This window comes from Callospermophilus lateralis, chromosome 12 (assembly GCF_048772815.1).
Source record: "Callospermophilus lateralis isolate mCalLat2 chromosome 12, mCalLat2.hap1, whole genome shotgun sequence".
Classification (NCBI taxonomy): domain Eukaryota; kingdom Metazoa; phylum Chordata; class Mammalia; order Rodentia; family Sciuridae; genus Callospermophilus; species Callospermophilus lateralis.
In genome coordinates, this window is record NC_135316.1 from 81,749,242 (window position 1) to 81,773,581 (window position 24,340).

General features: G+C 32.3%; 1 protein-coding gene and 1 non-coding gene across 5 annotated transcripts in view; both read right to left on the reverse strand.

The window, feature by feature from the left end:
• The window catches only part of Nbea (neurobeachin), a 622,915-nt gene that overhangs the window by 281,303 nt on the left and 317,272 nt on the right, over positions 1-24,340 (reverse strand). For all 4 annotated transcript variants that reach the window (XM_076872612.1, XM_076872611.1, XM_076872614.1 and 1 more), the window contains one exon: positions 16,583-16,647. In XM_076872612.1, the coding sequence (XP_076728727.1) occupies positions 16,583-16,647 (65 nt within the window). The remainder of the gene's footprint in view (positions 1-16,582; positions 16,648-24,340) is intronic.
• Positions 15,002-15,129, reverse strand: LOC143411926 (small nucleolar RNA SNORA40). The gene has a single exon (XR_013092928.1). It is a non-coding gene; the product is annotated as a small nucleolar RNA SNORA40 (small nucleolar RNA).

Consider the following 24,340-nt stretch of genomic DNA (forward strand, 5'->3'; position numbering starts at 1 on the left):
ATGTATTAAATGCATTTCAATATATAATATTTTCAACTTACAATAGGTTTATTGGGACATAACCTCATTGTATGTAGAGGGGCATCTGCAATAAACATCAGCAGCCGCAACCCAGAGAATAGGAAGCACTATTTCTGCTTATTTTTAATTGTCTCTTCATATCCATTATATTCTGTGATATTTTTCTTCATTTATTTTTTCCATTCTGACCTTTGCAGTTCTCAGAGATCTAAATATTTTTTCCTTCTTGCTGACTCTTGTGCCTATTTGCTTTCACTATACTTGTCATCTTGGGTTGTGACTTCATTTCTGGTCTTAATCAGATGTTCCACAGACTCACCTTGAGTGCGTCTTGTACAGATGGTTTGTTTTTGTTTCTGGTAATAAAACTAGACTATTTCAGACTCCCTTAAGGATCTTTTATTTCTGGCTTAAAATCTCCACAGCATTGTTACCTTAGGCATATGCTCTGAAGGACCTCCTCCTAAAGGCAGTAACTTAAAAGTGTGGGATTGGTGACTCTGGAGAAGTCCTAAGGCATATACGACCCAGGATGCCTCAACAAAAGTTTACACAATGTAGAAGATAAATATTCTGAAGCAGGAGGTAACCTCAGAGCACTGTTTGCTCTGAAATTCCTTTTTATAAGGTGGCTTCAAAGTATCCTATATCAATTAACCACCAACTCTTGCCGATTTTACCTCTTTAAAGGTAAATTCATTTAAGTCTGCTAACTCCTTTCATTGACATTGCTTTATTTAAGCCTTTATCCTCACTCAACTGAATTAAAACAGTCCCGCAATTTTTCTCTCTTCCTCAAATCTTATATGCTTCCAATATATTTCTTCACTTTTCACTTTATTTTTGTGGTTTTGGAGTTTAAACCCAGGTCTTTCCATGCTAGACAATCTCTCTGCCACTGACGTACATCCTTAGCTGCACCTTTAACTCAAACTTTTCAGTGACTACCCATAACACACAAGCTAACAAACTCATTATGATATATAGATAGATACCTGTTGTACTATTAGAACCTTACCTGCTGCCACTTATATGCCTTCTGTGTTTGGAAAACTCTTTGTGGTTTCTTTGATGAGTGATTACATTTCACAACTTTTACATGAGCTATTTTTTTTTTCTTCTCACCACTTACAGTCTCTCCTTCAAATGGAGCTAAGAGATGCCCTAAATCTCTCAAATGTTCTGGGCATTATAATGTATATGACACTTTCGATTTTCTTCTTTCTTTCTAGTTTTTTAATTGACATATAAAATTGTATATGTACAATGTAAAACATGTTGTTTTGAAATATGCACATGCTGGGAAAAGGTTGAATTGAGGTACCTAATATATGTATTACTTTACATACATATAACTTTTGTGATGCTTATTTCTTTTAAAATTAGTCCTTTTCTCTTAAACTGTAAAAATCAATAAACTTGGTATTTATGCCTATTCATCTTTGAATATAGCATGATTTGCATGGCAACTAGCATGAAGTATGAACTTATCATTGTACATGGCTAAATGGTGAATATTGAATCAATACATGACTCTGTAATGTGGGAAGGAGGGGGGTCAAAAAAGAAACAGAATTTTAATGATGTCTTTTGTTTCATTATAATAAACTCTGTGGGATATTTTGTGCACAGAAAGTGGGATAAATAAAATTCTCAGGTAACTTAGAAATATCTATTAGAGGACATCTGCCTACTTGTCTATTGTACATGTTACATATATTACAACCGTATGCAACAGAAGAAGAGAATGAAATGGTCTTAATCTTCTAATACAAATTTATTTCTCAGAGGAGGTAGTAAAAGGAAACAATGTGCTTAATCCTATTTACTTCTGTTCCAATAGTGTAGTTGTCACTGGATACTGGAAAAAAAATAGAAGAAGTCGGGAGATAAAACAAAGTATTCTATGCCAAGATGATATCAGCAAAGCAAGTTCCGATGTTCTAGGAATTATCTGATTTTATGCAGTTTGTTTAAACTGATTGACTTAGATATGAGACACTGAGATCCTGAATTTTAAATATAAATAATTTCTATAATTTGGTGAGAGAAACAGAATGTATCAAGAGAGGTCAAATTGGTTTTTCACTGTCAATGGATAAATGAGGGGGCAAAAGACAGAAGAAGTTTGTGTCTAAGTTTTTCTGTTTACATTAGCATCATAACCTTGGACAAATAATTTTGTGTCTAAATTTCAGTTCCTCCATTTAAAAATGGGGGGTATATTCTTAAATATCTTCCAAACTAGGAAAGTATATATTCAAAATGTAAGATTAGATTCAGCCAAGAAGGTAGACTTTGATTAGAAAATGAACTGGGGAACACACAGTACGGGAGTATATACAAACCCTCAGTGTTATTACTTGAAAATCTCAAAATGGAGGCATATAGTTTCTGGTGACAGTGCAAGGTACAGTGCTGCAGAATCTGAGAAGCTCAATTTGTCCTTGTGCTGCAGTCCTTTAATAAAGTACCATGAGGAAAAATTTGTAACTTTTATGTTGGAAATTGTTTACAAGCTTCTGGCTGTACTGGTCTTTGAACCAATTAAGAGCCAACAAGTCTCAACCTGGTGAAAATAGCTAAATCAATGCCTCGTAGTCTCTGAGAAGTGTATCTGTTCCTACCAAACATTTTCTCTAAGGAAAAAAAAATATCTCATGGGATGACTAGTAAGCTTGAAGATATTTGCAAAGACTTTCTAGTTCAGAACATAACAAGATAACAAAGAAGATGCTGGCTTAAAACCTTGTTAGGTTAGATTCATTTCTTAGGTCTTCTAATACTGGTTCATTGTTTTATTTGAAGAGTGTTCTATAAAGACAAAAATCTTCTGTTTTATGCTTATTTAACAAGAGGAGTCACTCCAACCAGTTCAAAGTTCAGGAAGGTCGATTTTCATCAAATCTCCTACTTTCTCCCTTGCCAGTTTCTTTGTGACCACAGTTGCTTAGCTAATCACTCTTCTGTGTAAAACTGTTTTCAATGAGTTAATGGCTTCATGGAGGGCTTAGATAATTCACTTATTTATCTAGTAGTTTGATGTGGATTAGAAAACATTGTTTTCAGAATAGCAAGACAATTTAAAATTGTTTTAAGACATATTCAGTAAAATCCTAGGATATCAATTTACAACAGTGAATGTCAAATTATACCCTATATAAAGAAAAAAGATAAGAACTTTAAATCATAACCCTCCTTATACATACAACACGTTTTAGCAAACATGCATCTAACAAGAGACTATTAAATCCTTTTTTTCATCTTTACTTTTTTTTTAAATTTCCAAAATGGTGAGAGCAATACAGGATGTCCACTTAAGGCTCAGTATAACAGTTTCAAAATTTCTAGTCAGAAGATTTGCTTGAGGTAGGGTTTACCCTGGGCCATACAAATCAAGCTCTTGGCTTAAATTCTGTGATTACAAGTAAAAAAGTTAGAGTGGCAACATTTAGCAGGGAGCCAATGGAAACAAATATGAAGTCTGAGAAGAGATGGAATAGGAATTTTGAATTGACAGCAATAAGCTCAAGATTAAAGATGTGGCAGGACTGAAGGGGAAAGGGCTTTCTTTATACATTTTATTCTAATTAACATCTAATAATTAGAATAGAGAAATGTGAATTAAAATTATGAAAATATTTGGGAGAAAATTTGAAAGCAAACAGGCATAACAGTAAAAGGAGACACAATATGATATAATTATGCCAGGAAGGAATGCATATGCTACTTTAGATTCTTTGGTAAAATTTCCGAACTGTTCTGTGTTCCATCAGTGGTACAGTTCCATTTCAAAAAGAAGAGGGCTGCCAACACATGAGGCAAATACTGTGAATATAAGTACAGTAAAATCTTTCCCCTTGATTAAAAATTTAATTTACTGCTAAATTTACCAGTATGAATTCTAAAATTCACAATGTTACAATAATGTAATCTAAAATATATTGCTTTAGCATAAAATGAGAGAATAAATGGTATGGCTTTTACCATTACTGTTTTAACTAACTAAATAGTACAATAACTGGAGGAATCCTCTGATCAGTTTTTTTTTTTTCCTACTATAGGTATATGTATGTGTCAGCATTTTTCAAAATGCACTACATATGATGAGGAAATAGTGACACTACCATATTGAAAATACAGAAGATTCAACTCTGCTCCTGGATGAGATGTGGAATGTACTCTAATTTCCTCCACTTTTTCTGGAGTTATCAAAACCCAACTGAGGACCACTTAAGTAAATACTATTAATAAAAGCAAATGGTATTTCCTGAGTTCTTATTTTATATCAGGAACACCAAGAACTGATTACTTAATTGGATAAATTACAGTTATCATCTCACTTGATTCACACCTCATTTCCTATGTTAGTAGATGAACACAATTATGCCCATTATAGATAAGAAACTGAAGCTTAGAGAAATTCAGCAACTTTCCCAAAGTCAAACAGTTTACTATGCCTAACTCATCAGTCTGGTTTAGATTCTACCAGATCTTCCAGAAAGCAAGAGAGGGCAAGAGACAGATTCAGGCAATCATTCATGCAATATCAATATATTGAGGGATTTCTTGATGTTAGTAAATGACAACAAAATAGATGTGTGACACAGGGGTACTTTAGGTGCCCAACTGTGTGAAGGCCAGATAAGCAAAGATGTTATACAGCTTGAACATTATAAAAAATGAAGTATGGGTTTATCATTTTAAAGTCTGAGGTATAATTTACATATAATAAAATTAACCTTTTTAAAAATGCACAGTTCAATGCATTTTGACAAATGCATATTTTATATATCACAATCAAGAACCTTTCCATCATCCAAAAATGTTCCTTTGTGCCTTTTTTCTAGCTATCTGCAGCAACCAGTTAACTGTTTTCTATGATTTTATCTTTTCTAGAATATCACATAAATGGAACCAGATTTTTGCTATTTGGCTTCTTTTAATTCCCATAAAGCTTTTAAGTTCCATATATGTAATTGTGTATATCAGTGGCTCCTATCTTTTTAAATTCCTGATTAGTATTACATTTCAGTGATGTACTTACCAGTTGGTGAACATTCGGATTATTTTAAGTTTGGGGCTGCTATGAGTAAAGTTGCTATAAACATTCACATACAGGTTTTAATGTGGACTTAGGTTTTCATTTTTCTTGGGCAAATACTGAAGCTTGAAATTACTGGGTCTTATGGTAAATGTTTGCCTCATGAGATATGAGAATTTTCTAAGTGGGTATACCATCCTGCATTCCTACCACCAAAGACCCAAGTGTCCTAGAGACTCCACATTTTCATCTGTCATGGTGTTGACAATCTACTTAATTATATGCAATGAGCAGCCATTTGTATACTACAATTTTTTTTGGTGTAGTATCTGTTCAATTTTTTTTGTCCAATGTAATTTGTCTCTTTCTTTTTCAAATATGGCATTATTTTTTAATGGCTCTTCTAGGTTCAATGCACAAGCCTAACTGCACTTTTATAACACACATAGGAAGTCCTATATCCCTGTGCTCCAGGGGCTTCTTTATGCTCTGTGCTGCTAAAACACTTTTGTTTCTTACTTTCTTTTGACATTATCAATAGTAGTATGAACAACAAACCCACTTCTAAGGATGTTCCTTGAGTGATGTTTTTAATGTAACTAGAAATAATTATTCTGTGTTAATAAATTATCATTTTGCGGTAATTATTCATCAGAGTTTATTTATACTCAGTTTCTGCAAAGGAGGTAGGCTTCTCACTGCTCATCTCTCACACAGTCACTTTCATTAACTCCAAGTTTATGTTCCCTCTTTACTTGCAAATATGTGTGTATATATATGTGTGTGTGTGTAATGTGCACACACACACATGCACACCATATATATATATAGTCTTTATTCCCCTTCTTTTTTTAAAATTTATTTTTTAGTTGTAGTTGGACACAATATCTTTATTTTATTTATTTAAATGTGGTGCTGAGGATCAAACCCAGGGCCTTGAATGTGCTAGGCGAGCACTTTACCGCTGAGCCACAATCCCAGCCCAAGTTATCTACTTTTTATTCATTCATATATAAAATGCTGACAACTGATGTGTGAGGATTAACTAGAAAGACACATGTAAGGCACTCACTACAGGAACAAGGCAGAATGAAATGCTTCATATGTTAAAGCCTAGTTTCATGTTGTCCCTACTCCCATTTCCTGCCCTATTGATAATATGGCTACAACTCACACCAGACAAATGCCTCATTAGATTGTAGATTAAAACACCTACAGAAGTCAGGAAAGCACAGACCATGCCAATTTAAATGGTTTGAGGCTTTCTTCTTGACCACGTTAATTTGGAATTTTGGTCCACCCATTTGTAATCTTGGGTCCAGGAGGACCAGTCAAAGGAATAGCTGAGCTGTTCCAGGTTGTATTTGTGCAATTAGCACTTTGAACTCAGGCTATTAACACAGTCTTGGAAACAAACTCCCAGAGCCCAAGGATGAGCTAGATTGGGCTCTTCATTCTACAAATGCAGTTCAGCAGGCCCAGCCCAAAGGAACTGGTTGTAAGACTGCAAATCAGCCCACTGGAATCCACGGGACAAAGAAATTCATGACCTGAGCAGGAAAGTGGTGTAGGGTAAGGTTAGAGCAGGGCCTGTTTTCATTACTAATTTGTAAGATCTAGATTCTCTTTCCTTTCATTGACCCATCTTTACAGCAATACAGTACTGTCGTGATTATTGTAGCTTCAGAATAAGTCTCAAAATCAAGTAGTATAAATAACCCCACTTGTTCTTTCACATCATAGGTCCTCTGTATTTTCACAGAAATTTTAAAATTGGCCTGTTAATTTCCATCCAAAACAAAACAAAATGAAAAGACCCCCCAAATTTGCTGGGATTTTGATTAAGTATGTCTGGAGAGAATTAACATGTTAACAATGTTTGGTTTTTGGACCCATAAACACAGTGTTATGTTTGCATTTATTAAAAACGTTTTGGAGAAATATTTTTTAGTTCTTATTGTATAAGTCTTTCACATATTTTAAAAGTAATTCCTAAGTACTTTTGGTTTTGGGACTATTATAATTTTTTATATTATACTTCAATATCTTTTATGAAGATTTTAATATAGTTTTAATTATATTTAATATAATGTTAATATATTTAATTCAATTTAAGACAGTATTGATTTTGTATCCTGTGGTTTTGCTAAATTTTCCTAAGTACTTCTGTTTTGGGGACTATTATAATGCTTTTATTTTATATTGCAATGTGTTTTATGAAAATTTTAATATATTTTTATTTTAATATCTTTAATATAACATTATTTATTTTAATTTAATACAGTATTGATCTTGTATCCTGTGATTTTGCTAAATTCATTTATTAGTTTTAGTATCTTTCTTCAGGCATCTTAGGATTTGTTTATCTAAATGAACTGGCCTTCAGTCAAATGCTGAATACAAGTGGTGAGTGAAAAAAACCTTGTCTTCATTTTTCACTATGAGGAAAGCATTTAGTCTTTCACCATTATGTACCACATTAGGTTAGCTATGTTTTTGTAGATATCACTTAACAGATTGAGAGAGCTCAATTTTCTAGTTTAATGAAAATTTTTAATCATGAACAGCTGTTGATTTCCTGCATCTATGAAACTGACCACATACATATATTTTTTTTTCTTTTTAGTCTTGATTTGGTATGTTACATTGATAAATAGTTTTGAATATACCAACTTTGTACTTTTGGACTAAACAACTCTTGTTCAGGATATAATTCACAGATTGCTGGATTTGTATTGTGAAACCATTGTAAAGATCATGTATATGAGTTTATGATGGGTATTGATCTGTAATTTCATTGTTTGAAATGTCTTTGGTGCTGGTATCAGGATTAGTGAATCACATAAAATGAGTGTAACATGTCATTTTCTGAAAGACTGAGTATATCATTGGTATTATTTTTTCTTTAAATTTTATGGAAATATTTAAATATTTTTAACATCTACTCAGCACATAAGTACATTGTTTTTCTTATATTTTGCTATAAATAAAGATATCTGGGGTTTGTTGTAATGGATTATTTTGAAATCCTGTTTGTAAGTAATATTTTTAAATATAAAAAACACCTGTTCTTGTATAGAGTTCCATAAAATAAGTATATAAGAGTAAGTTCCATACTCTGCATAAGGATAACTGTCATAAGACACTAAGTTTACCTAGCATAAAGTAAATTACTAGTTATACTTAAAAATCAAAAAGATATTCACTATGTAGACACTATAAAACTCAAAGATTATGATAAAAATATGTCCACATTTGTTGAATTAGGTAATAAACATAATGCCATTTTCTGTTGTAATAAATTTTGATTTTCACAACAAAAGTCAGGAATCATTTTTCTTTTGATCCCACACTGTGAGCCTATAGTCATTTGGGTCCCCCTCCTAAAAGTAGCTTTCTGTGTTCACCAAATCCTCTGGAGGAGTACTGTTTTGCAAAATCACTGTAATTTTTATCATTTCTTTTGCATATAAGTCATATATTGCCTATAATATTTTTCTGCATGTAAATTCTAACTTCTCAATTCTTGGTTGAGGTTAAGAACCATATGCAAAAAATATCTCTGCTTAAAATAACCAAATAATTGATCTTTTATAAGACATTATTCTGGTTTTTTTCATATGTATTTTAGTCAGAAGATGATAAGAAGCTTCAGGAATACGTGTTTGTGTATATATATTACATTTGTAGTTAAAATACAATAACATGTTTTTCTTAATTGTTATCTAGCTAGGTCTATAACATGTTAAAAACATAGTATTCTGGTTTTCCAACGTTGATCTATACAACAGCAATTGAGGAAAACTATCTATGTGTTCTCCCTTTAACAACATATGAACTAATCAGTTTATAACTCAATATTCAAATGTCCTTGCTACCTTGGGAAAAGTTCCTAACATTGGCCTAGATTAAGAATCTATGATACATGCCATAATTATATTCATGTCCTTTCTCATCTGCTCATCCTATTCCTTTACCTCTCATCTTGGGCTAATCCTTGGACTGACCATGCAAAACACCTATGATTTCATGTTATTGTAGTCCCTCCCAAGACCTGATAATTCACTTTCTTCTGAATTTGTATTTAAACAACATACCAGCCACAAATGCAAAGGCTAATATCAAGTTCCTCTGGTGACAAGTTAATCTTAGTTATAAGAGGCATAAATCTTAATAAAAGTTTCCTAATAAAGACATGACTTTTGCTTACGGCAAGGAAGCCAAGAATAATAAAAACAAAAAGTATGTTTCTAAGAAAAAAGAAACAGAAAAATATGGCACTGAAATGAACGTACCAAAAGAGAGGACTGTTATTACTGGCCAGCTTATTTTATTTTCTTGTCTTTTTTATATAAGGAACTTTAAACGTTTTATGAAATATTACTTACCTCACATCAAAGTTAAAATAATGGTGCTTAGGAGAGAGTATATTTAAATTTGTTCTTAAAAGAGAAAATAAACTCAATATACATGTGAATGCATAAATATTTTAAATATGAATAAAATACAGTTTAAAAAAAGTTATGATCACTAATGCGATGATTTGAATGTGTCCCCCAAAGTTCATTTGTTGAACTGTTAATCCCAATGCAACAGTGTTGAGAGGTGGGACTTCAAGAGGCGAATAGGTCACCCTCATGAATGGATTAATGCTGTTATTGCAGGAGTCAGTATGTTATAAAAGCAAGTTCAGCCTCTTCTTGTTCTCTCCTGACCTCCCTTTACCTCCAACCCCCCATGGGAAAACAGAGCATGGAGACATAAGCCAGATGCTGGCCCCGTGAGTTTGAACTTTCCAGCATCCAGAACCATACACCAATAATTTCTGCTTATTATAGAATACCCATTATCTGGTGTTCTGTTATAGCAACATAAAAAAAAAAAACTAAGACAACCAAATTTGAAATATATTTCCCTATTATTTGAAATTTACCCATTATTAAATGGCAGTTATTTATTTTAGGTTTGTAAAAATAAATTTTATTTGTCATCAATGTCTAAAGTTATAGCTATAAATCAGAAATACTGCTTAAGGTCTATACATGTTATTTTATAAAACCACAAAGTATTTTTCATATATTTATAAAACTCAGTGCTTAATAAATTATTATACCTATAAAATAAATAAAAAGAATAATAAGAAAAGTTATAGATCAGGCTCCATATTAAAACAATATGGAGATGGAACTTCTGTTTTCCAAGAATTTCCAGAGATTCAGTTAAAAATTACACCAGAATATCAATTCTAAGAAAAAAAACATCATTGTAGTTTTAAAAGTTACTAGGTTTTGTTCATTTGTTGTTTTTGTTTTTAAATATACTTTTTGCCAAATCAAAGATACAAGAAACAATCTTAAACAACCAAAACTTAATTCTTTAAATATTAAACAGCATTTGTTAAATAACACATTCAATGTGGGACCATATGATTATGAAAGAATTATACTTTGGTACAAGATAAAAAAAATCTAAGCAATGGATGCCATATAATTTCCTTTATTCTAAAGAGCAAACTACAAATTGTAATCTTGTGAATCTCAGTTAAATTCAGTGCTAAACATAAATACATTTTGGTTCTTTATGCTAAATATTCATTAATTATAATCTATATTCTTTTCAAAAGAATGACAAAGGTTTATTTTAGACAAACAACTAATTTATTTTAAAAGATGGCTCAAATTTCATACTTTAAAAATTCTTCCTTATTTGTCTTATTATTTAATTCACATTTTAATAATTTAAATTCCAATTATTACTGCCAAGATATTATAGGCAATTTTACATCCCATTAACCTTGCATTGTTTTAATTATAAAGATCCTTTGTTAGATTCCTTTAAATGATCCAGTTTATAATTTCAGCCTGTCCTGGGGAGTATTTTAATTCAGCTGCACATTCATCAACTGTTTTTGTCCTGTTAATTATAGACAACTGCACAATTGCTTTCTCCAGCTATGATTGATGAACTGTATTCACAAGTGTAGCTGTTAAGTAGGATAAACATTTATAACAATTTCCACTTAAAGATTTTTTATCTTCATTCCCACAAGGACAAATTAAAGACTGATATTCTAACAACCAACGGAAAGCATTTTTTAAAATGTCTCATTTTAAACCAATTGAAAAAGTTAAGAAATATGTTATCTATCCTTGCAAACAAGATAAAAGTATGTATAAAGTATATAATTTGTGTGTAGCACATAGTAGGCATTAACAAAGAGCAGCCAGAAAACCAGTAATGTGTATTTTCCTTAAGTGGATCCCAACTATCTGTATATGATACTTTTTCAACCAGAATTTACTAAATTTGTGAAAGCAAAACATCTAAATTAAAAAAAAAATGACCCAAACTAAAAGTGAGAGAGAAATTCTGAACTCATTCTATATATAACAAAATAAATACTTTCAGTTTTAAATGCCTGTTCATAACAGCAACTATAATAAATGCCATATGTATTATTTTGAACCTTTTGAGAAACTAGTAAGAAAGCTTCTACAATATTCTACATATGTGAAATAATGATCTTCACAGGAAGATCAAGTCAAATGCCTAGTGTCTAAGAGTTTAATCAATGGGAGAGCAGATATTTGAACTCAGTACAAATAATATACATATGCTACATATTATACTAGGCACTGTGAAAATAGTCATAAAGATGCACTGCAAGTACTTCCGTAAAGAAGTACTACCAAAAAATGAATCAGTGCCAACAAGATGCTATCATAAATACTACCCAGTTGGAAATGGAGGTGCTGGATGATATCTACTCTGGATCCGGGTGGGGACTGCAGGGATCCACTGAAGAGATAGTTTTCACTAAAGTGAGATAAACAAATGTTAAAACACACACCCGTCCTCCTTGTACTGTGGACTTCTGGGGAAAACAACATCATCAAAAATAGCAACTTCAATTTGCTCACCCAAATCATCCTGCAATCTTTCATGGTTTCTTTAGGCTTTCCCCTCCTATGTTTTTCTATATTGGCTATTTTAAATATTCTCTACTTTATTCACTACTCTTCTCAAACAACATACACCTCATCCAACTTCCTTCACCTTCCTTGGCACTTCAAAGGGAAAGTACAAGGTATCAAGAGAATTCTGCTGAGTTCTTCTACTAATTAAAATGCCTGCATCATTTCTCAGTGCTCTTCCATGAAAGTCCAGTTCTATCACCTTAATTCATCAGAGACTTTACTCTTTTAATATTGTCTTCTTCCTCTTCTACCATATTCTTCCCCTTCTACCATATTGGTTTCTTTCCATCAACATTTAAAAATACTCAAATCCTTCCTTTGAAAAAATAACTATTCCTCCCAAATTAAATTATATTTACCTCCAGCAAACAGTATCTTTCTCCATCTTGGCCAACTTCTTTATAGAAGAAATACTTGCTATCTGCATTTTATCTCTCACTGCCTCCTGTATCATATATCCTACCCATTCTTTGAATCACAATGACCTAGCATTTTTTTTCCCCAACAACTCTAGGAAAACCACTGTTTTCTCAAAAAACTCTTCCCTTAGGCTGATTCATACTGGAGTAGGGAGGGGGAGCATGGGAGGAATAGACGAACTCTAGATAGGGCAGAGGTGTGGAAGGAATGGGAGGGAGTAGGGGGTTAGGAGGGATGGTGGAATGTGATAGACATCATTCTCCAAAGTACATGTATGAAGACATGAATTAGTGTCAACATACTTTATATACAACCAGAGATATGAAAAAATGTGTTGTATATGTGTAATAAGAATTGTAATGCATTCTGCTGTCATTTATTTCTTAAAAATTCAATTAAAAATGCGTCCCTTAGTTATGGGATCCCACAACATCCTCTATTATAATTATGCCCATAAATACACAGTAGAAGCCTGCTGTCCCTCTAGACTGTAAGCTCTATTAGGGTAAAGCTTGGGTCCACACTCAGCATCTATAATACACAGGTACCCACCAGGTAAGTATATATGGAATCACCATTACTAGTACCAAATAAAACAGTGAATAAAATGCAAGTTCTTAAGAAAATACATTTAAGTGGGGGAGACAGATGTAAACAAGTAAACAAAGAAGATAATTTGAGATAATGTCATTAAGCCATTAAAACAAAGTCAAGCCACAATGGTACAAAGACTCAAGAAGACCGCCAGGAGAGTCTCTGTGAGAGGGTGTTACTCAATGTAATTCCTGCAATATAAGAATAGCCAAACACATGTAGATGCAGGGTGAAAGGATTACCAGCAGACACAGCAATGAATGCTTGACCCTAGGTTTTCCACTCATTCTACTCATGTTCCCTGAGCATCTTGTTTACTTCATAATTTACAAAGTACAAGCTGGAATCTCCTAAATCAAAAACTCCATTCTAGCTCTCTCTTTGGAGAGCTCAAGATTCAAATGCCCTGGTGTCTATTTAAATAACATCTGCAATTAGACATTTCACAGGTGCTACAAGTACAATGTACACCAAAGTGAGAACACCTCCAAACCAACTCATGGTTCTCCTCCTCTCTTGTTCTAGCTAAGTGAACTATTTTTATACTTACTATAAGATAACTAGTTGCTAAAGCCAAAAATTGTTATCCTTGATTTTTTTCTTATTGGTCCATGATACTATCATCTTCAATAGGATTACTGAAACCTCACATAGTCATGCACCCCCCAAATCCATTCACCAAACTGAAGGCTATATCTAACCTTTTCAATTACTCCCAGGCACTCTTTGCAAAGTTTACAAATGATTTCATGGCATGTCCTTTGCCAATGACCCTTTCCCTGAAGGTATTACTCTTGTCTCTATGTGTCCAGTGTAAAACCTGCACTTAAATAGATACTGGCTGTCATAAAATACATTTGCAGTAACATAATTTGCTATCTTTAACCTCCAGGCCTTTGCACTCCACCATTCCCTCTGCCTAAAGTTTTATTCCTCTATTTTATTTTTTTCACAATTGGCTATTTCCTAACCATGTTCCAGGGCTTATCTAAGATGACATTCCATTTTGGATGGTACAGTTTTATAAAACTCTTAAAACCACATTCAGCCTCCAGACTAGGTCAGGGGCCCTACTCTTTGACTGCACCAACACCAATATCATCTTTCTCACAGCATGCCTGCATTATTTTATATGTTTATCTAATATTTGTTTTTCCCCCAAAGTCAGAATCATGCCTGTTTTGTTCACTTTTGTACTTCTGGCTCTTATGGACAGTGTTTGATAGACAGTGGGTGCTGAGAAGATATTTTCTCTTGAATATATGATTTGATCTTAAAAATTTATAGCTATTTGTATTTGAATTTTTATTGTCAAAAATCCTATTTTATTCTTCCCAAGGAACAGTTGCTATGAAAAATGGAAACATAAATGTATTTATTTATTTAAAGTCAATACAATTTTATGGAAGGAATATATCATGCTGTGATTCCTTCTATTGCCTCATACTTATTTCTCTGAAGTTTGAGTTACAATATATCTTCAGGAGAGTCCTGCCACTGAGTTTTATTGGGCTTCTTTAAGTTTTATTCCTACCTGAAGTATATGTATACTGATAACAATTTCAAAATTCCTCATTTAGGATCTTTGGGCTCTAATTTCTTTAAGCAATTTACTTTATAGTCATTTTTAGAGTAGATGGATCGGCTCCATTCTCACTCTCTGATACCATCTTTGAACATGAATGAATTAAAATCATATTCATTCCTAAGTGATCACACTCAAGTGTAGTAAGATTTATAGGACATTTTTGTACTTTCAACTTCAAACATTCTGTTCTCAAGATAAAGCCTTTCTTAAAAAAAAATGTCATTTTGAAGTACCATATCAACATGAAAATTCTAAAACTACATCAGTGTAACTAAAATTTCCTTCAATTCTTCAGACCTGGAACCTACATGTGTATTTATCACTACCACCCTCACTTTAAACTGTCTTAGATATCATAATATTCCTTCTTATGAGTGTCAAAACTCATACTGAACCATGAGTTCTGGATTGCAAAAGAGGATTTATTTTCTTGCAACTGTCTGAGTCTTTGTTCACAAGTTAAAACAAAAACATACAAAACCACTGCCATGAAACATATATTAAGGATAATATAAAAATATTATGGTGAGTCTTTTTTGATTAAAATTTTAAAATAAACTTTATAACTACTTTCTCTACTTCTAACTCCTTTCCTAATGGAAAATAAAACCCAAACTCTACCACTGTATAATAAAACTGTACAGAAGCCTAATACCTCTGATAGTAGCAAATTTTCTACCACCTCTTTTTCAAGCCAATATTTTATTTTAATTTAAGTAATGGATGTTTGATTTTCTTAATTCTTAGGCAAGTTAATGAGGGTAAGATAATTTATTCTTTCACTCACAAGTAAAATAAAATAATGGCAAATTGGCATATATATGTGAATTGAGAGTTATTTCTAAAACTGACATAACAATGATGAGCTTTGGGGAATTTTTTCTATCTTCTTATTTCCTAAAAATAGATAATAATTATTACCAATTCCTATCATGAGATTTCATGAGAAATACTGATTTTTTCATTAAGTATCAAGGTGAAGGATATAAGTAAGTTGAGCTGTTATAAAAACAAAAGGTATTTCTCAGAATATAGGATGATGCTGGAAGAAAAATGAGTAATACTTAAACATTTTAAAATGGGTTTTGTATGCCATATAAAATCTATTTTTCAAGGAACATTTTTCATGACACCCTCCTTGAAGAAAAAGATGTTTTACATATACAAATTTTATTCCTTTATCAGTCTCATTAAATCTACTTGCATTTAAGAAATGAACAGGTTATACCAAATTCTCAGGAATTATTTTGCATAGAGTGCACTATATAATACAGGATATTCAAGTTGTAAAGGATATAGGTCTTGGGCTGACAGAAACTATGTATGGTGATCAAGGTGACAGCTACATCTGTCTTACCATGTCCACCTCCCTTAAAATAATCGCAAAAATCATAGTGAACAACTACTAATTACAAATCAATAAATTCAACAATGATTTCAAACATAATTTTGCTTATAACATCATTTAACAATGGTATGTATCAATTCCTAACCAAGACCTATAATTTTTATTTTAATAGCCTTTACATTTCAACTGGATGCTTGAGTGCACGATGCTCAGATAAAACTATGTTACATGAACTAATGAGAGGCTGAGGGAGGAATACAGAGCGTTGCTCTTAAAACAGATGGGGTGGCAGATGGGACTGCAGATTGGATTCACTTGATCTGTGTAAAACAACTTTACTACTCAGTAAGATGTGGCTCAGATCTCACAGAAACTTTATAACTCTTTATTTCATATATGCCTTTTTATGAAAAAAATGTTTAACATTTTAAACTTTGTTAACTTAAAGTTTAAGCACCTGTGTGATAAGTTGTTTAACTAAAAGCATATTTTCTTACACATTTCTGGAACAGATGGTAGAAAGGAGCAGTTGCCCAGTGTAATAAAATGTAAACTGACTAGTTGCCCCCCAAAATTGTAAAATTAATTACCTTCCTTCATTGATGAGTTCAATAAATGCAAGTCCTGCATTCTTCTGAATAGAATTCTGCCATTCCTAAAAAGAGCAAATATAAGAAAAATGACCATGTAAACGAAAATATCACCTAGTTTAAGGAACATATTGATGCTATTAATACATCCACATTATATTGTTTCTGAATGTATTTACAAGATTTTAACAAATGTTATTTTATAAGAAATCAAATTCTAAAATGTAGTTCTATATTACATAGTTTAAATAATATTTTTAAGTTCCCAGAAAATTTTAGGCTTGATGCAGACAGAGAAGGAAAGTGGGACTGCAGGCACAGCGGGCTCCCAGCACAAAGCTTCCTTCCCAAACAGTCCAATGACCGTAAGTGACCTCATATGACTATAACAGTCTAGAAATTTTCAGAAAACTTCAGTCTCTAATATAGAGATTTTCTTTAAAATTGTAAAACAAAAATTAGAAAGATAAACTCTATATTAAATTGGCATGGAATTAAAACATTTTAATTGTATGTATGTACCAAATGATTGAAATTCATCCAAATAGACAAAAGTGTTAAATACTTTTAAAATTTGAAATCAAAATATCTACTTCATATTAAATTATAATAATTAAACGTATTGCATTCTCTCTTTGCTAATTTAGAATATATTTGTGAATCTGGCAATTTCCCAGGGTCAAAGTCATCATTAGGAACACAAATGATAATTACATATGTTTTAGATTGGGGAAGCATATTGCTAATTTTCTATGCTTCGTATGGCAAATAACATGATTTAAACATCTATTTTTGTTTATTTGTTTATTCAAATAATTTCAACTTTATAAAATATAGCTGATAAGTAGTACTTTTGATTAAAATTTATATTCTTTGAATAATTAACTGATCTCCCAGTTCCCCAACACACACACACACACACACACACACACACACATAAAATATCACTATTAATTACATATATATGTAAATTCCTATTACTTCTCTCATCTATAGATTCTTCTCTCCCCATTATCTATTTTCCTTATTTCTTTGGGTATGATTTTTTTTTACAGTAAAAAGTACTGTCATTAATTGTTAATTGATGCAGGTTCAATTGTTTGCCACCAAAAGATATGTTGGAGTTCTCTATTTACTAATAACTGCTGGCCACTATTGTCTTGTCCATGAGTTTAGCTTTAAAAAAATCAATCTGCTTGTCAACCCTTCATTTTACTCCTGATCACATTCCTTTTTAAGTCTTTTCACATATGCCTAATAAACGTGGTCCTCCAAAGTACAAATTTGAATGCATAAATATTCCCTGCTCTAATGAAATGTATGAAGAACTAAAGAAGGAACAAATTATGAATCTACATTTCTGAAGTAGAGAGAATCAAAACTTGGGAAGAGATATGGAAACCTGGAGAGAGTCTAAGGTCACTGGGTCCTGAGTACCATAAACATCTAATTACAATGTACCCAAATAACAATACTGCTACTCCATTTAACAGAATTTATTTAAACTTTCAAGTCATTGCTATTGATAACAACCAGAGAGGGCTCCTTCTTCAAATTATAATATAATGACTTACTATCATCATTTTCTTAGATAAGACCATAATATATACTATATTTGGTGCAAACCAAGATCCTACAAAATTTTCAGATTTCTTGAGAACTTGACATTTATTGTGTTACTAACTTACAGAGAAAACTGATTCTATGTAAGAAGAGCTAAGCCACTAAGAAGAATAGATTCTTACAAACTACTAGCTTTTTATATGACATTGTTTGTATACAAAGGATCTTCTATCAGCATAACGTGCTAAAAGGAATAAAAGTTTCAATGATGTTTCACAGAATACAAATCCCATTGTTCCAATGCACTCCAAATAATACCTGCCTAAAAACAGAGTAAAATGTTTTAAAAATTCTTTTGAGATCAAACTAATATATCTTCAATCTACATTTAGACAATGAGAGGCTAATTTACAAATTTTGATATGAGCTAAGTTATGGGCTTTAAAGAATAAGAGAGTCAATAAAAGGATATGAACATAAGACTTAATTAAATAAATTTGTGTTTTAGAAGAGTAGTTTTTTTTTTTTTTTTTGAGCAAGAGGAAAGAATAGCAATTGATTTTACAAGCCTTTCCAGAAAGAAGAGACTAGGAATGCAACATAGTACTTTGATTAGGGAAATGGAAAATAAGAGACATTACAAAGAAGAGATGCTAGGACTAGATAAGAATTTGGATTTAGGGCTGGAATAGAAGAGTAGAATGAAGTAAGTTATTAAGTTTTCAGTGTGTTTGAGTAGGAGAATGGTATTTTATTATGAAAATACTTGAGAAGGATACATTTTTAGGGAAAATCGTAAACACTGTCATCTTTAGTTAACATTTATTGGATATAGAAGGATGCTGATATATCAAAAATAAATGTGGGACCTGGAATTATTTGCATGGAAATATTAATTAATGCATGGCATAAGATGGAAGTCTCCTAAGAATAAACAATAAGAGGATCAAAAGACCTAGGCTGAGTCTTGGCAGCATCCACAATATATGAGACAAAAAATAGCATTTGAAAGAAAGAGTAAAATAACTATCAAAATTTAAAAACAGAGGCAGGATATATTGCATTATTCAAAAGAAAACAGTCTATAGATATACAGTAGCTCAGGAAAACAAAATGATAAAGGACCCTTTAATCACAAATATTACTTTCAAAGTCATTACCTTGAGTCCTGTTGGCAAACTGACATGAAAGATACAGACCCAAATGACAGTAAAAAGATAGTGATGGTAGGGGTGGGGAGAAGGGGAAAACGAGAAATAATAAAGAAAAAGAAATAACTGCATTAACATAATTTCAGATACATAAAGATACTGCTGATAAAAAAAACAACTTTAGAAAAAAAGATGAAAATATCTCCCGGGAAACAGAACAAAAGGATACTCAGATGCACTTAAAGACAGCAATAGAAAACAAAAGAGATAAGGAAATTAAGAAACTGGAGGTTCTTCCTTTGAACTGCTAGCATCCATTGAGTAGGAATTTTGGGAAGAATAAATAAGAAACATGGAAGATAGAAAATTATCAGAGAAATTTCATTTCTCTTCCAGAAATAAATATATGACATAATTTCCACAGGAAATTATAGACTCTCAGGGAGAAGAAAAAGGCTAACAGGGAAAAAAAAAAAAGAAAGTTTATTAAAAAAATTACGAATCAGACACTAGATTTCCCAACAGCAAAATAGGAAGGCAGAAGAAAGCAATGACTTCAGAATTATGAAGAGCATAATACTCAGAAAGTGTATGCTGCTAAACTATCAAATAATCATAAGGATAGAATGATCACTTTTTCAGACACACATAAAAATGTTTTCTTCATCCACTTTCATTCAAGAACCTACTTGTGAAATGCTCTGCAAAATGAGAGAGTGTATCAAATAGAACAGACAAGATTACGTTTGTGACAGTCTTCAAATCTCAGGGGCTTAAAAAACAAAGGTTTATTTTATGTTCAGTTTCTATATACATTACCTGTGTTTTGTTCTTTACCATCATTAATCTTATTCTGGGAGCCAGAATGGCATTGTAGCCACTTTCTGGAACATTGCTGGCAACCAAGATGAAGAGAAAGTATGGTTTTAATCATGCCAATGCACTGGCACTTGCAGCTTCTGCACACAAGTAGTACTTGGCCAGCATTTAAGTGGCCACAAAGTCATGTGACCAAGCCCAAGCTCCCAACCTATTCAGAACTCAAAATAAGGGAAAGAATCGAACATATATGACCAAGTCTAACTATTACTAATGTCTTTTTGACATTATTCCCTGTTAGTAATAGTTAGCTCTAAGAACAAACAATGGGCTGACCACAGAAGAGAGGCAATGGGAATTCTCCAACTAAGGGTGAATGTAAGTACCAAGATGACAGTTGAGCAGAGGCTCAGAGAATGCATGAAGTGCACTGTATTTATAGTATATTTTGGTGCTATTGGAAAGGTTGTAAAACTTTAAGGATGGATTCAGAAAAACAATGAACTGACTAATAGCAAAGAGGCAATTAACTCCAGAGAACAGGGTTGTTTAAGGAAGAAAATGAATAGTAGAGCTACAAATGATATTCACAAGAAACATATGTGCCCTCCAAAATTATGATAATATTATAGTTGAAAAATTAGGGATTGTGCTCCTTACTTTTTAGTATGCTAATAGCTAGGCTTCAAGAGTTATGTGCTGTGATATGGTTAAAAAATGTATACAGTGAAAATACAAGTAGAGAGTAGAATGGTGGTTACCAGTGGCTAGTGTGGGATGTGGGGTGAATGGGAGAGTTTTGGTTAAAAGATACAAACTCCAGTTAGATAAGAAAGTTCATGCAGTCTATTATACAGCATGATGACTATAGTTAATCATATATTATGTTCCTTGTTAATACATTGTATTCTTGAAAAAAATGCCAAGAGAGTGGATATAAAGTGTGGTCACCACAAAAATGATAACAGGTGATGAATTTATTAGCTACATTTACTCATTCCATGAAGTACACATAATTTAACACATCATGTGTTATGTAGTAAATACACAGAATTCTATTTGTACATTTGAAAACAAGAAAACGAAAAACATAATAAAGAAAAGATCATTGCAATTCTTGTTTTTCTTCCATAATTTCTTTGCCATAATATTGGCAGGCAATATAACTCCTGAATTTGTCTGATGACAATGTAAAGCTATTAATGGGCTTCATATCTGAGTTCAATTGCTTTCCCAAAATGCCTGAAATTCTAGCACTGCTCTCCCTCCCAAGTTTCCTTCCAAAGAGGAGTCCACGTCAGAGAGGCTGGAAGAAGTCTTCTTGCCCAAGAATATCTTCTTTAACCTTTTTGTGATGGTTAGAGTGGGTTACTTTCTCATTTTCTTCCCAATGTTTTTCAGAGTTTTTAAATATAAGCATTAGAAATCCATCACACCATTTGTTTGTATATTGTCACACTGTCAATTTCCCTACACGTCACAGTGTCAGGGATGACAACAACACCAGAGGAGTCTCTGGCTTGGTGGAAGGAATGCAACAGAGGAAAGGTGGACTGAACTGGGCTTGTAAATGAAGAGAATGGAAGAAGAGAATATAGGAACTAGAGTATACAAGTACCAAAAGTTTGTGATAAAAGCAAAGTAAAAAATGGGACAGGCAGTTTAGAAAAAGACATGATCAAATTTCCTAAAATGACGAGAGTTAAATATGTAGTAGACTCTAGGAAGGACAGAGATAAAGAGATATCAATTATGACAGATAAACAGTGATATGGAAATCCTGAAGAAGGCACAAGGAAATGGGATGTCCTGAAAAGTTATAAGGGAAGTTATTTCTTCAGAGAAAAGTAATAAGTAATAAGTGTAGATGAATTTTTCCTTTATTTGTTCATATATAAAGTTTGGTTAGTACTTGTGAAGGAATCTAAACCAAAGTGACAAGGTTATAGACTTCACTGTACTTCTTTTCCAGAAGACTGTAAACTCCTTGGTGTTGGTATTTTGAATTGAAGAGCTATGTGATCTTAAATCTTCATATAGTTTTAATTTTTAGCACCTGCTACAGAATGAGAAAACTAAGTTTATATTCAATAAATATTAATTAGTAATCTGTTGGTAGGCAGAAATCAATATATAATTCATCTCTCATTATTAGCAGAGATATAGGGCCAGGTAGTAAGTAAGGAGACCTCTTAAGATGTTCATACCAGAGGTGATCATTACTGTACTCCTGTTCTTACACACAGGGTTTTAAAATAACATAAGTTGAAATACTACTATTCTACATGAGAATTTAAGACAAGAGAGTTAATTTGTATTATGTCTCTGTAATGTTCGTTTATTCTTTACATACTTTTTTGTGCACATTATATATTAGATTTAAGTACTGAATCTTTAAAGGAAAAGCCATGCTTTATTTATCTTTAGTGATAACAAGTTCAAATAAAATCAGTAATGTAATTGCCACCGTGACTATATTACAGCACTAAGGTCACAAGAATTTACTTTGAAGAATTTTAGTGACATTGATGGGAAATATAAAAATATCCCTATGTATAAATTTTAAGGAACAGTATATTCCCTTGTGCCCTTTTCTCCTAGGTTCTGTTCATTGCTTGCCAAACATTTTTTTCTCTACCAGACATTTATTGGGTTATACATTTATGTGAGATGGCTATGAGTTTAAGGATAGTTTTGCAGGTCTTGATCTGAATTAATGATCAAAGTAAATTTCACATAATACTAAGAGTATAAGCATAAGGATTTAGCATAAGACTTTTTTAAAAAACATTTTTTATAGTTGTAGATGGACACAATGTCGTTATTTATTTTTATGTGGGGCTGAGGATTGAACCCAGTGCCTCACACATGTGAAGCTGTGATGTACCACTCAGCTACAGTCCCGGACTGAATTATTGAAGGTTTTCAAAATTGTTCATCAAGTATATTTTCCAATTTGCATAATTTTAATTTATCAAGTCAATGTCTGTTACTATATAAATCACTATTAAAAATTTGTAAGGTTGGGGCTGGAGTTGTAGCTCAGGGGTAGAGTGCTTGCCTCATACATGTGAGGCACTGAGTTCAATTCCTAGCAGCACATCTAAATAAGCAAATAAAATAAAGGTCCATCAACAGCTAAAAATTTTTTTAAATTATTTTTAAAAATATGTAATGTCACAAATGTCTACTTGTCTCCTCTGAAGAAAGGGAATTTAATGTTTTTGTTTTTTAAATTTGGGTACAAGATATTTAATTCCCAGGTAGGTGATACACTATGTTCCAGCAAGCACATATTCATCTCCTAGAAGTCTGAGTGGGGAGTGAAAAACCCTCAAAATTGTAAGCAATATCAGAATAATATAGTAATGTGTGAATTTTAAAGTATAAGTACATAGAACATTTGTGTTTATTCAGGTTGGCATGTCTTAGAGTTTGGGTTATCCTAATAATTCCTTCAATTCTTTGTACCTATTAACTAGCACATATCTATGTATAAATTTTAAGTAACAGTATTGATCAATATGTGATCAATGTATTTTTGTTGTTGAGCTGAATTTAATCCTCTAAAATCTTCAGTATCACTTAAATCTGTAGATCTCAATATTGGCTGAAGAAAAAAAAATCAAAGAGAATTTGAAAAATGACCAAAAATATAAAGCTTGGGGTGTTGTCTCAGTAGAAAAGTTGGAGAATTAATGGCTTAAGCTATACAAGTAGCCCCCAAAGCTGAAATTTTACACATAAGTTTCACCAGCTATCTTCTGGGATTTAGCATAAGACTTTTTTTAAAAAAAAAACATTTTTTATAGTTGTAGATGGACACAATGTCTTTATTTATTTATTTTTATGTGGGGCTGAGGATTGAATCCAGTGCCTCACACATGTGAGGGTGGTGCTGCACCACTGAGCTATAGTCCCAGACTGAATAAGACATTTTTTTTTGTTGATTCTTTCTGTATTGGTGAATTTTAAACAAAAAGATCTCTTAAGGCATTGATGAGATCACAAATTTCTTTCAACTACGTTTTAAAGATACTAAATGAGAAAGAGAAAAGAGACAATAAAATATTTCTCACAAAATAAAGCACATAATCTTCTCAGAAAATGTCAGGGTTGAATGTGATTTTAAGTTGTTTAATAATTTCTGGTAATCACAAATGCATGTCTAAGGGAAAAAATTGGAATGGGAAGGAAAAAGTATCCTATGACTATAACATGGAAA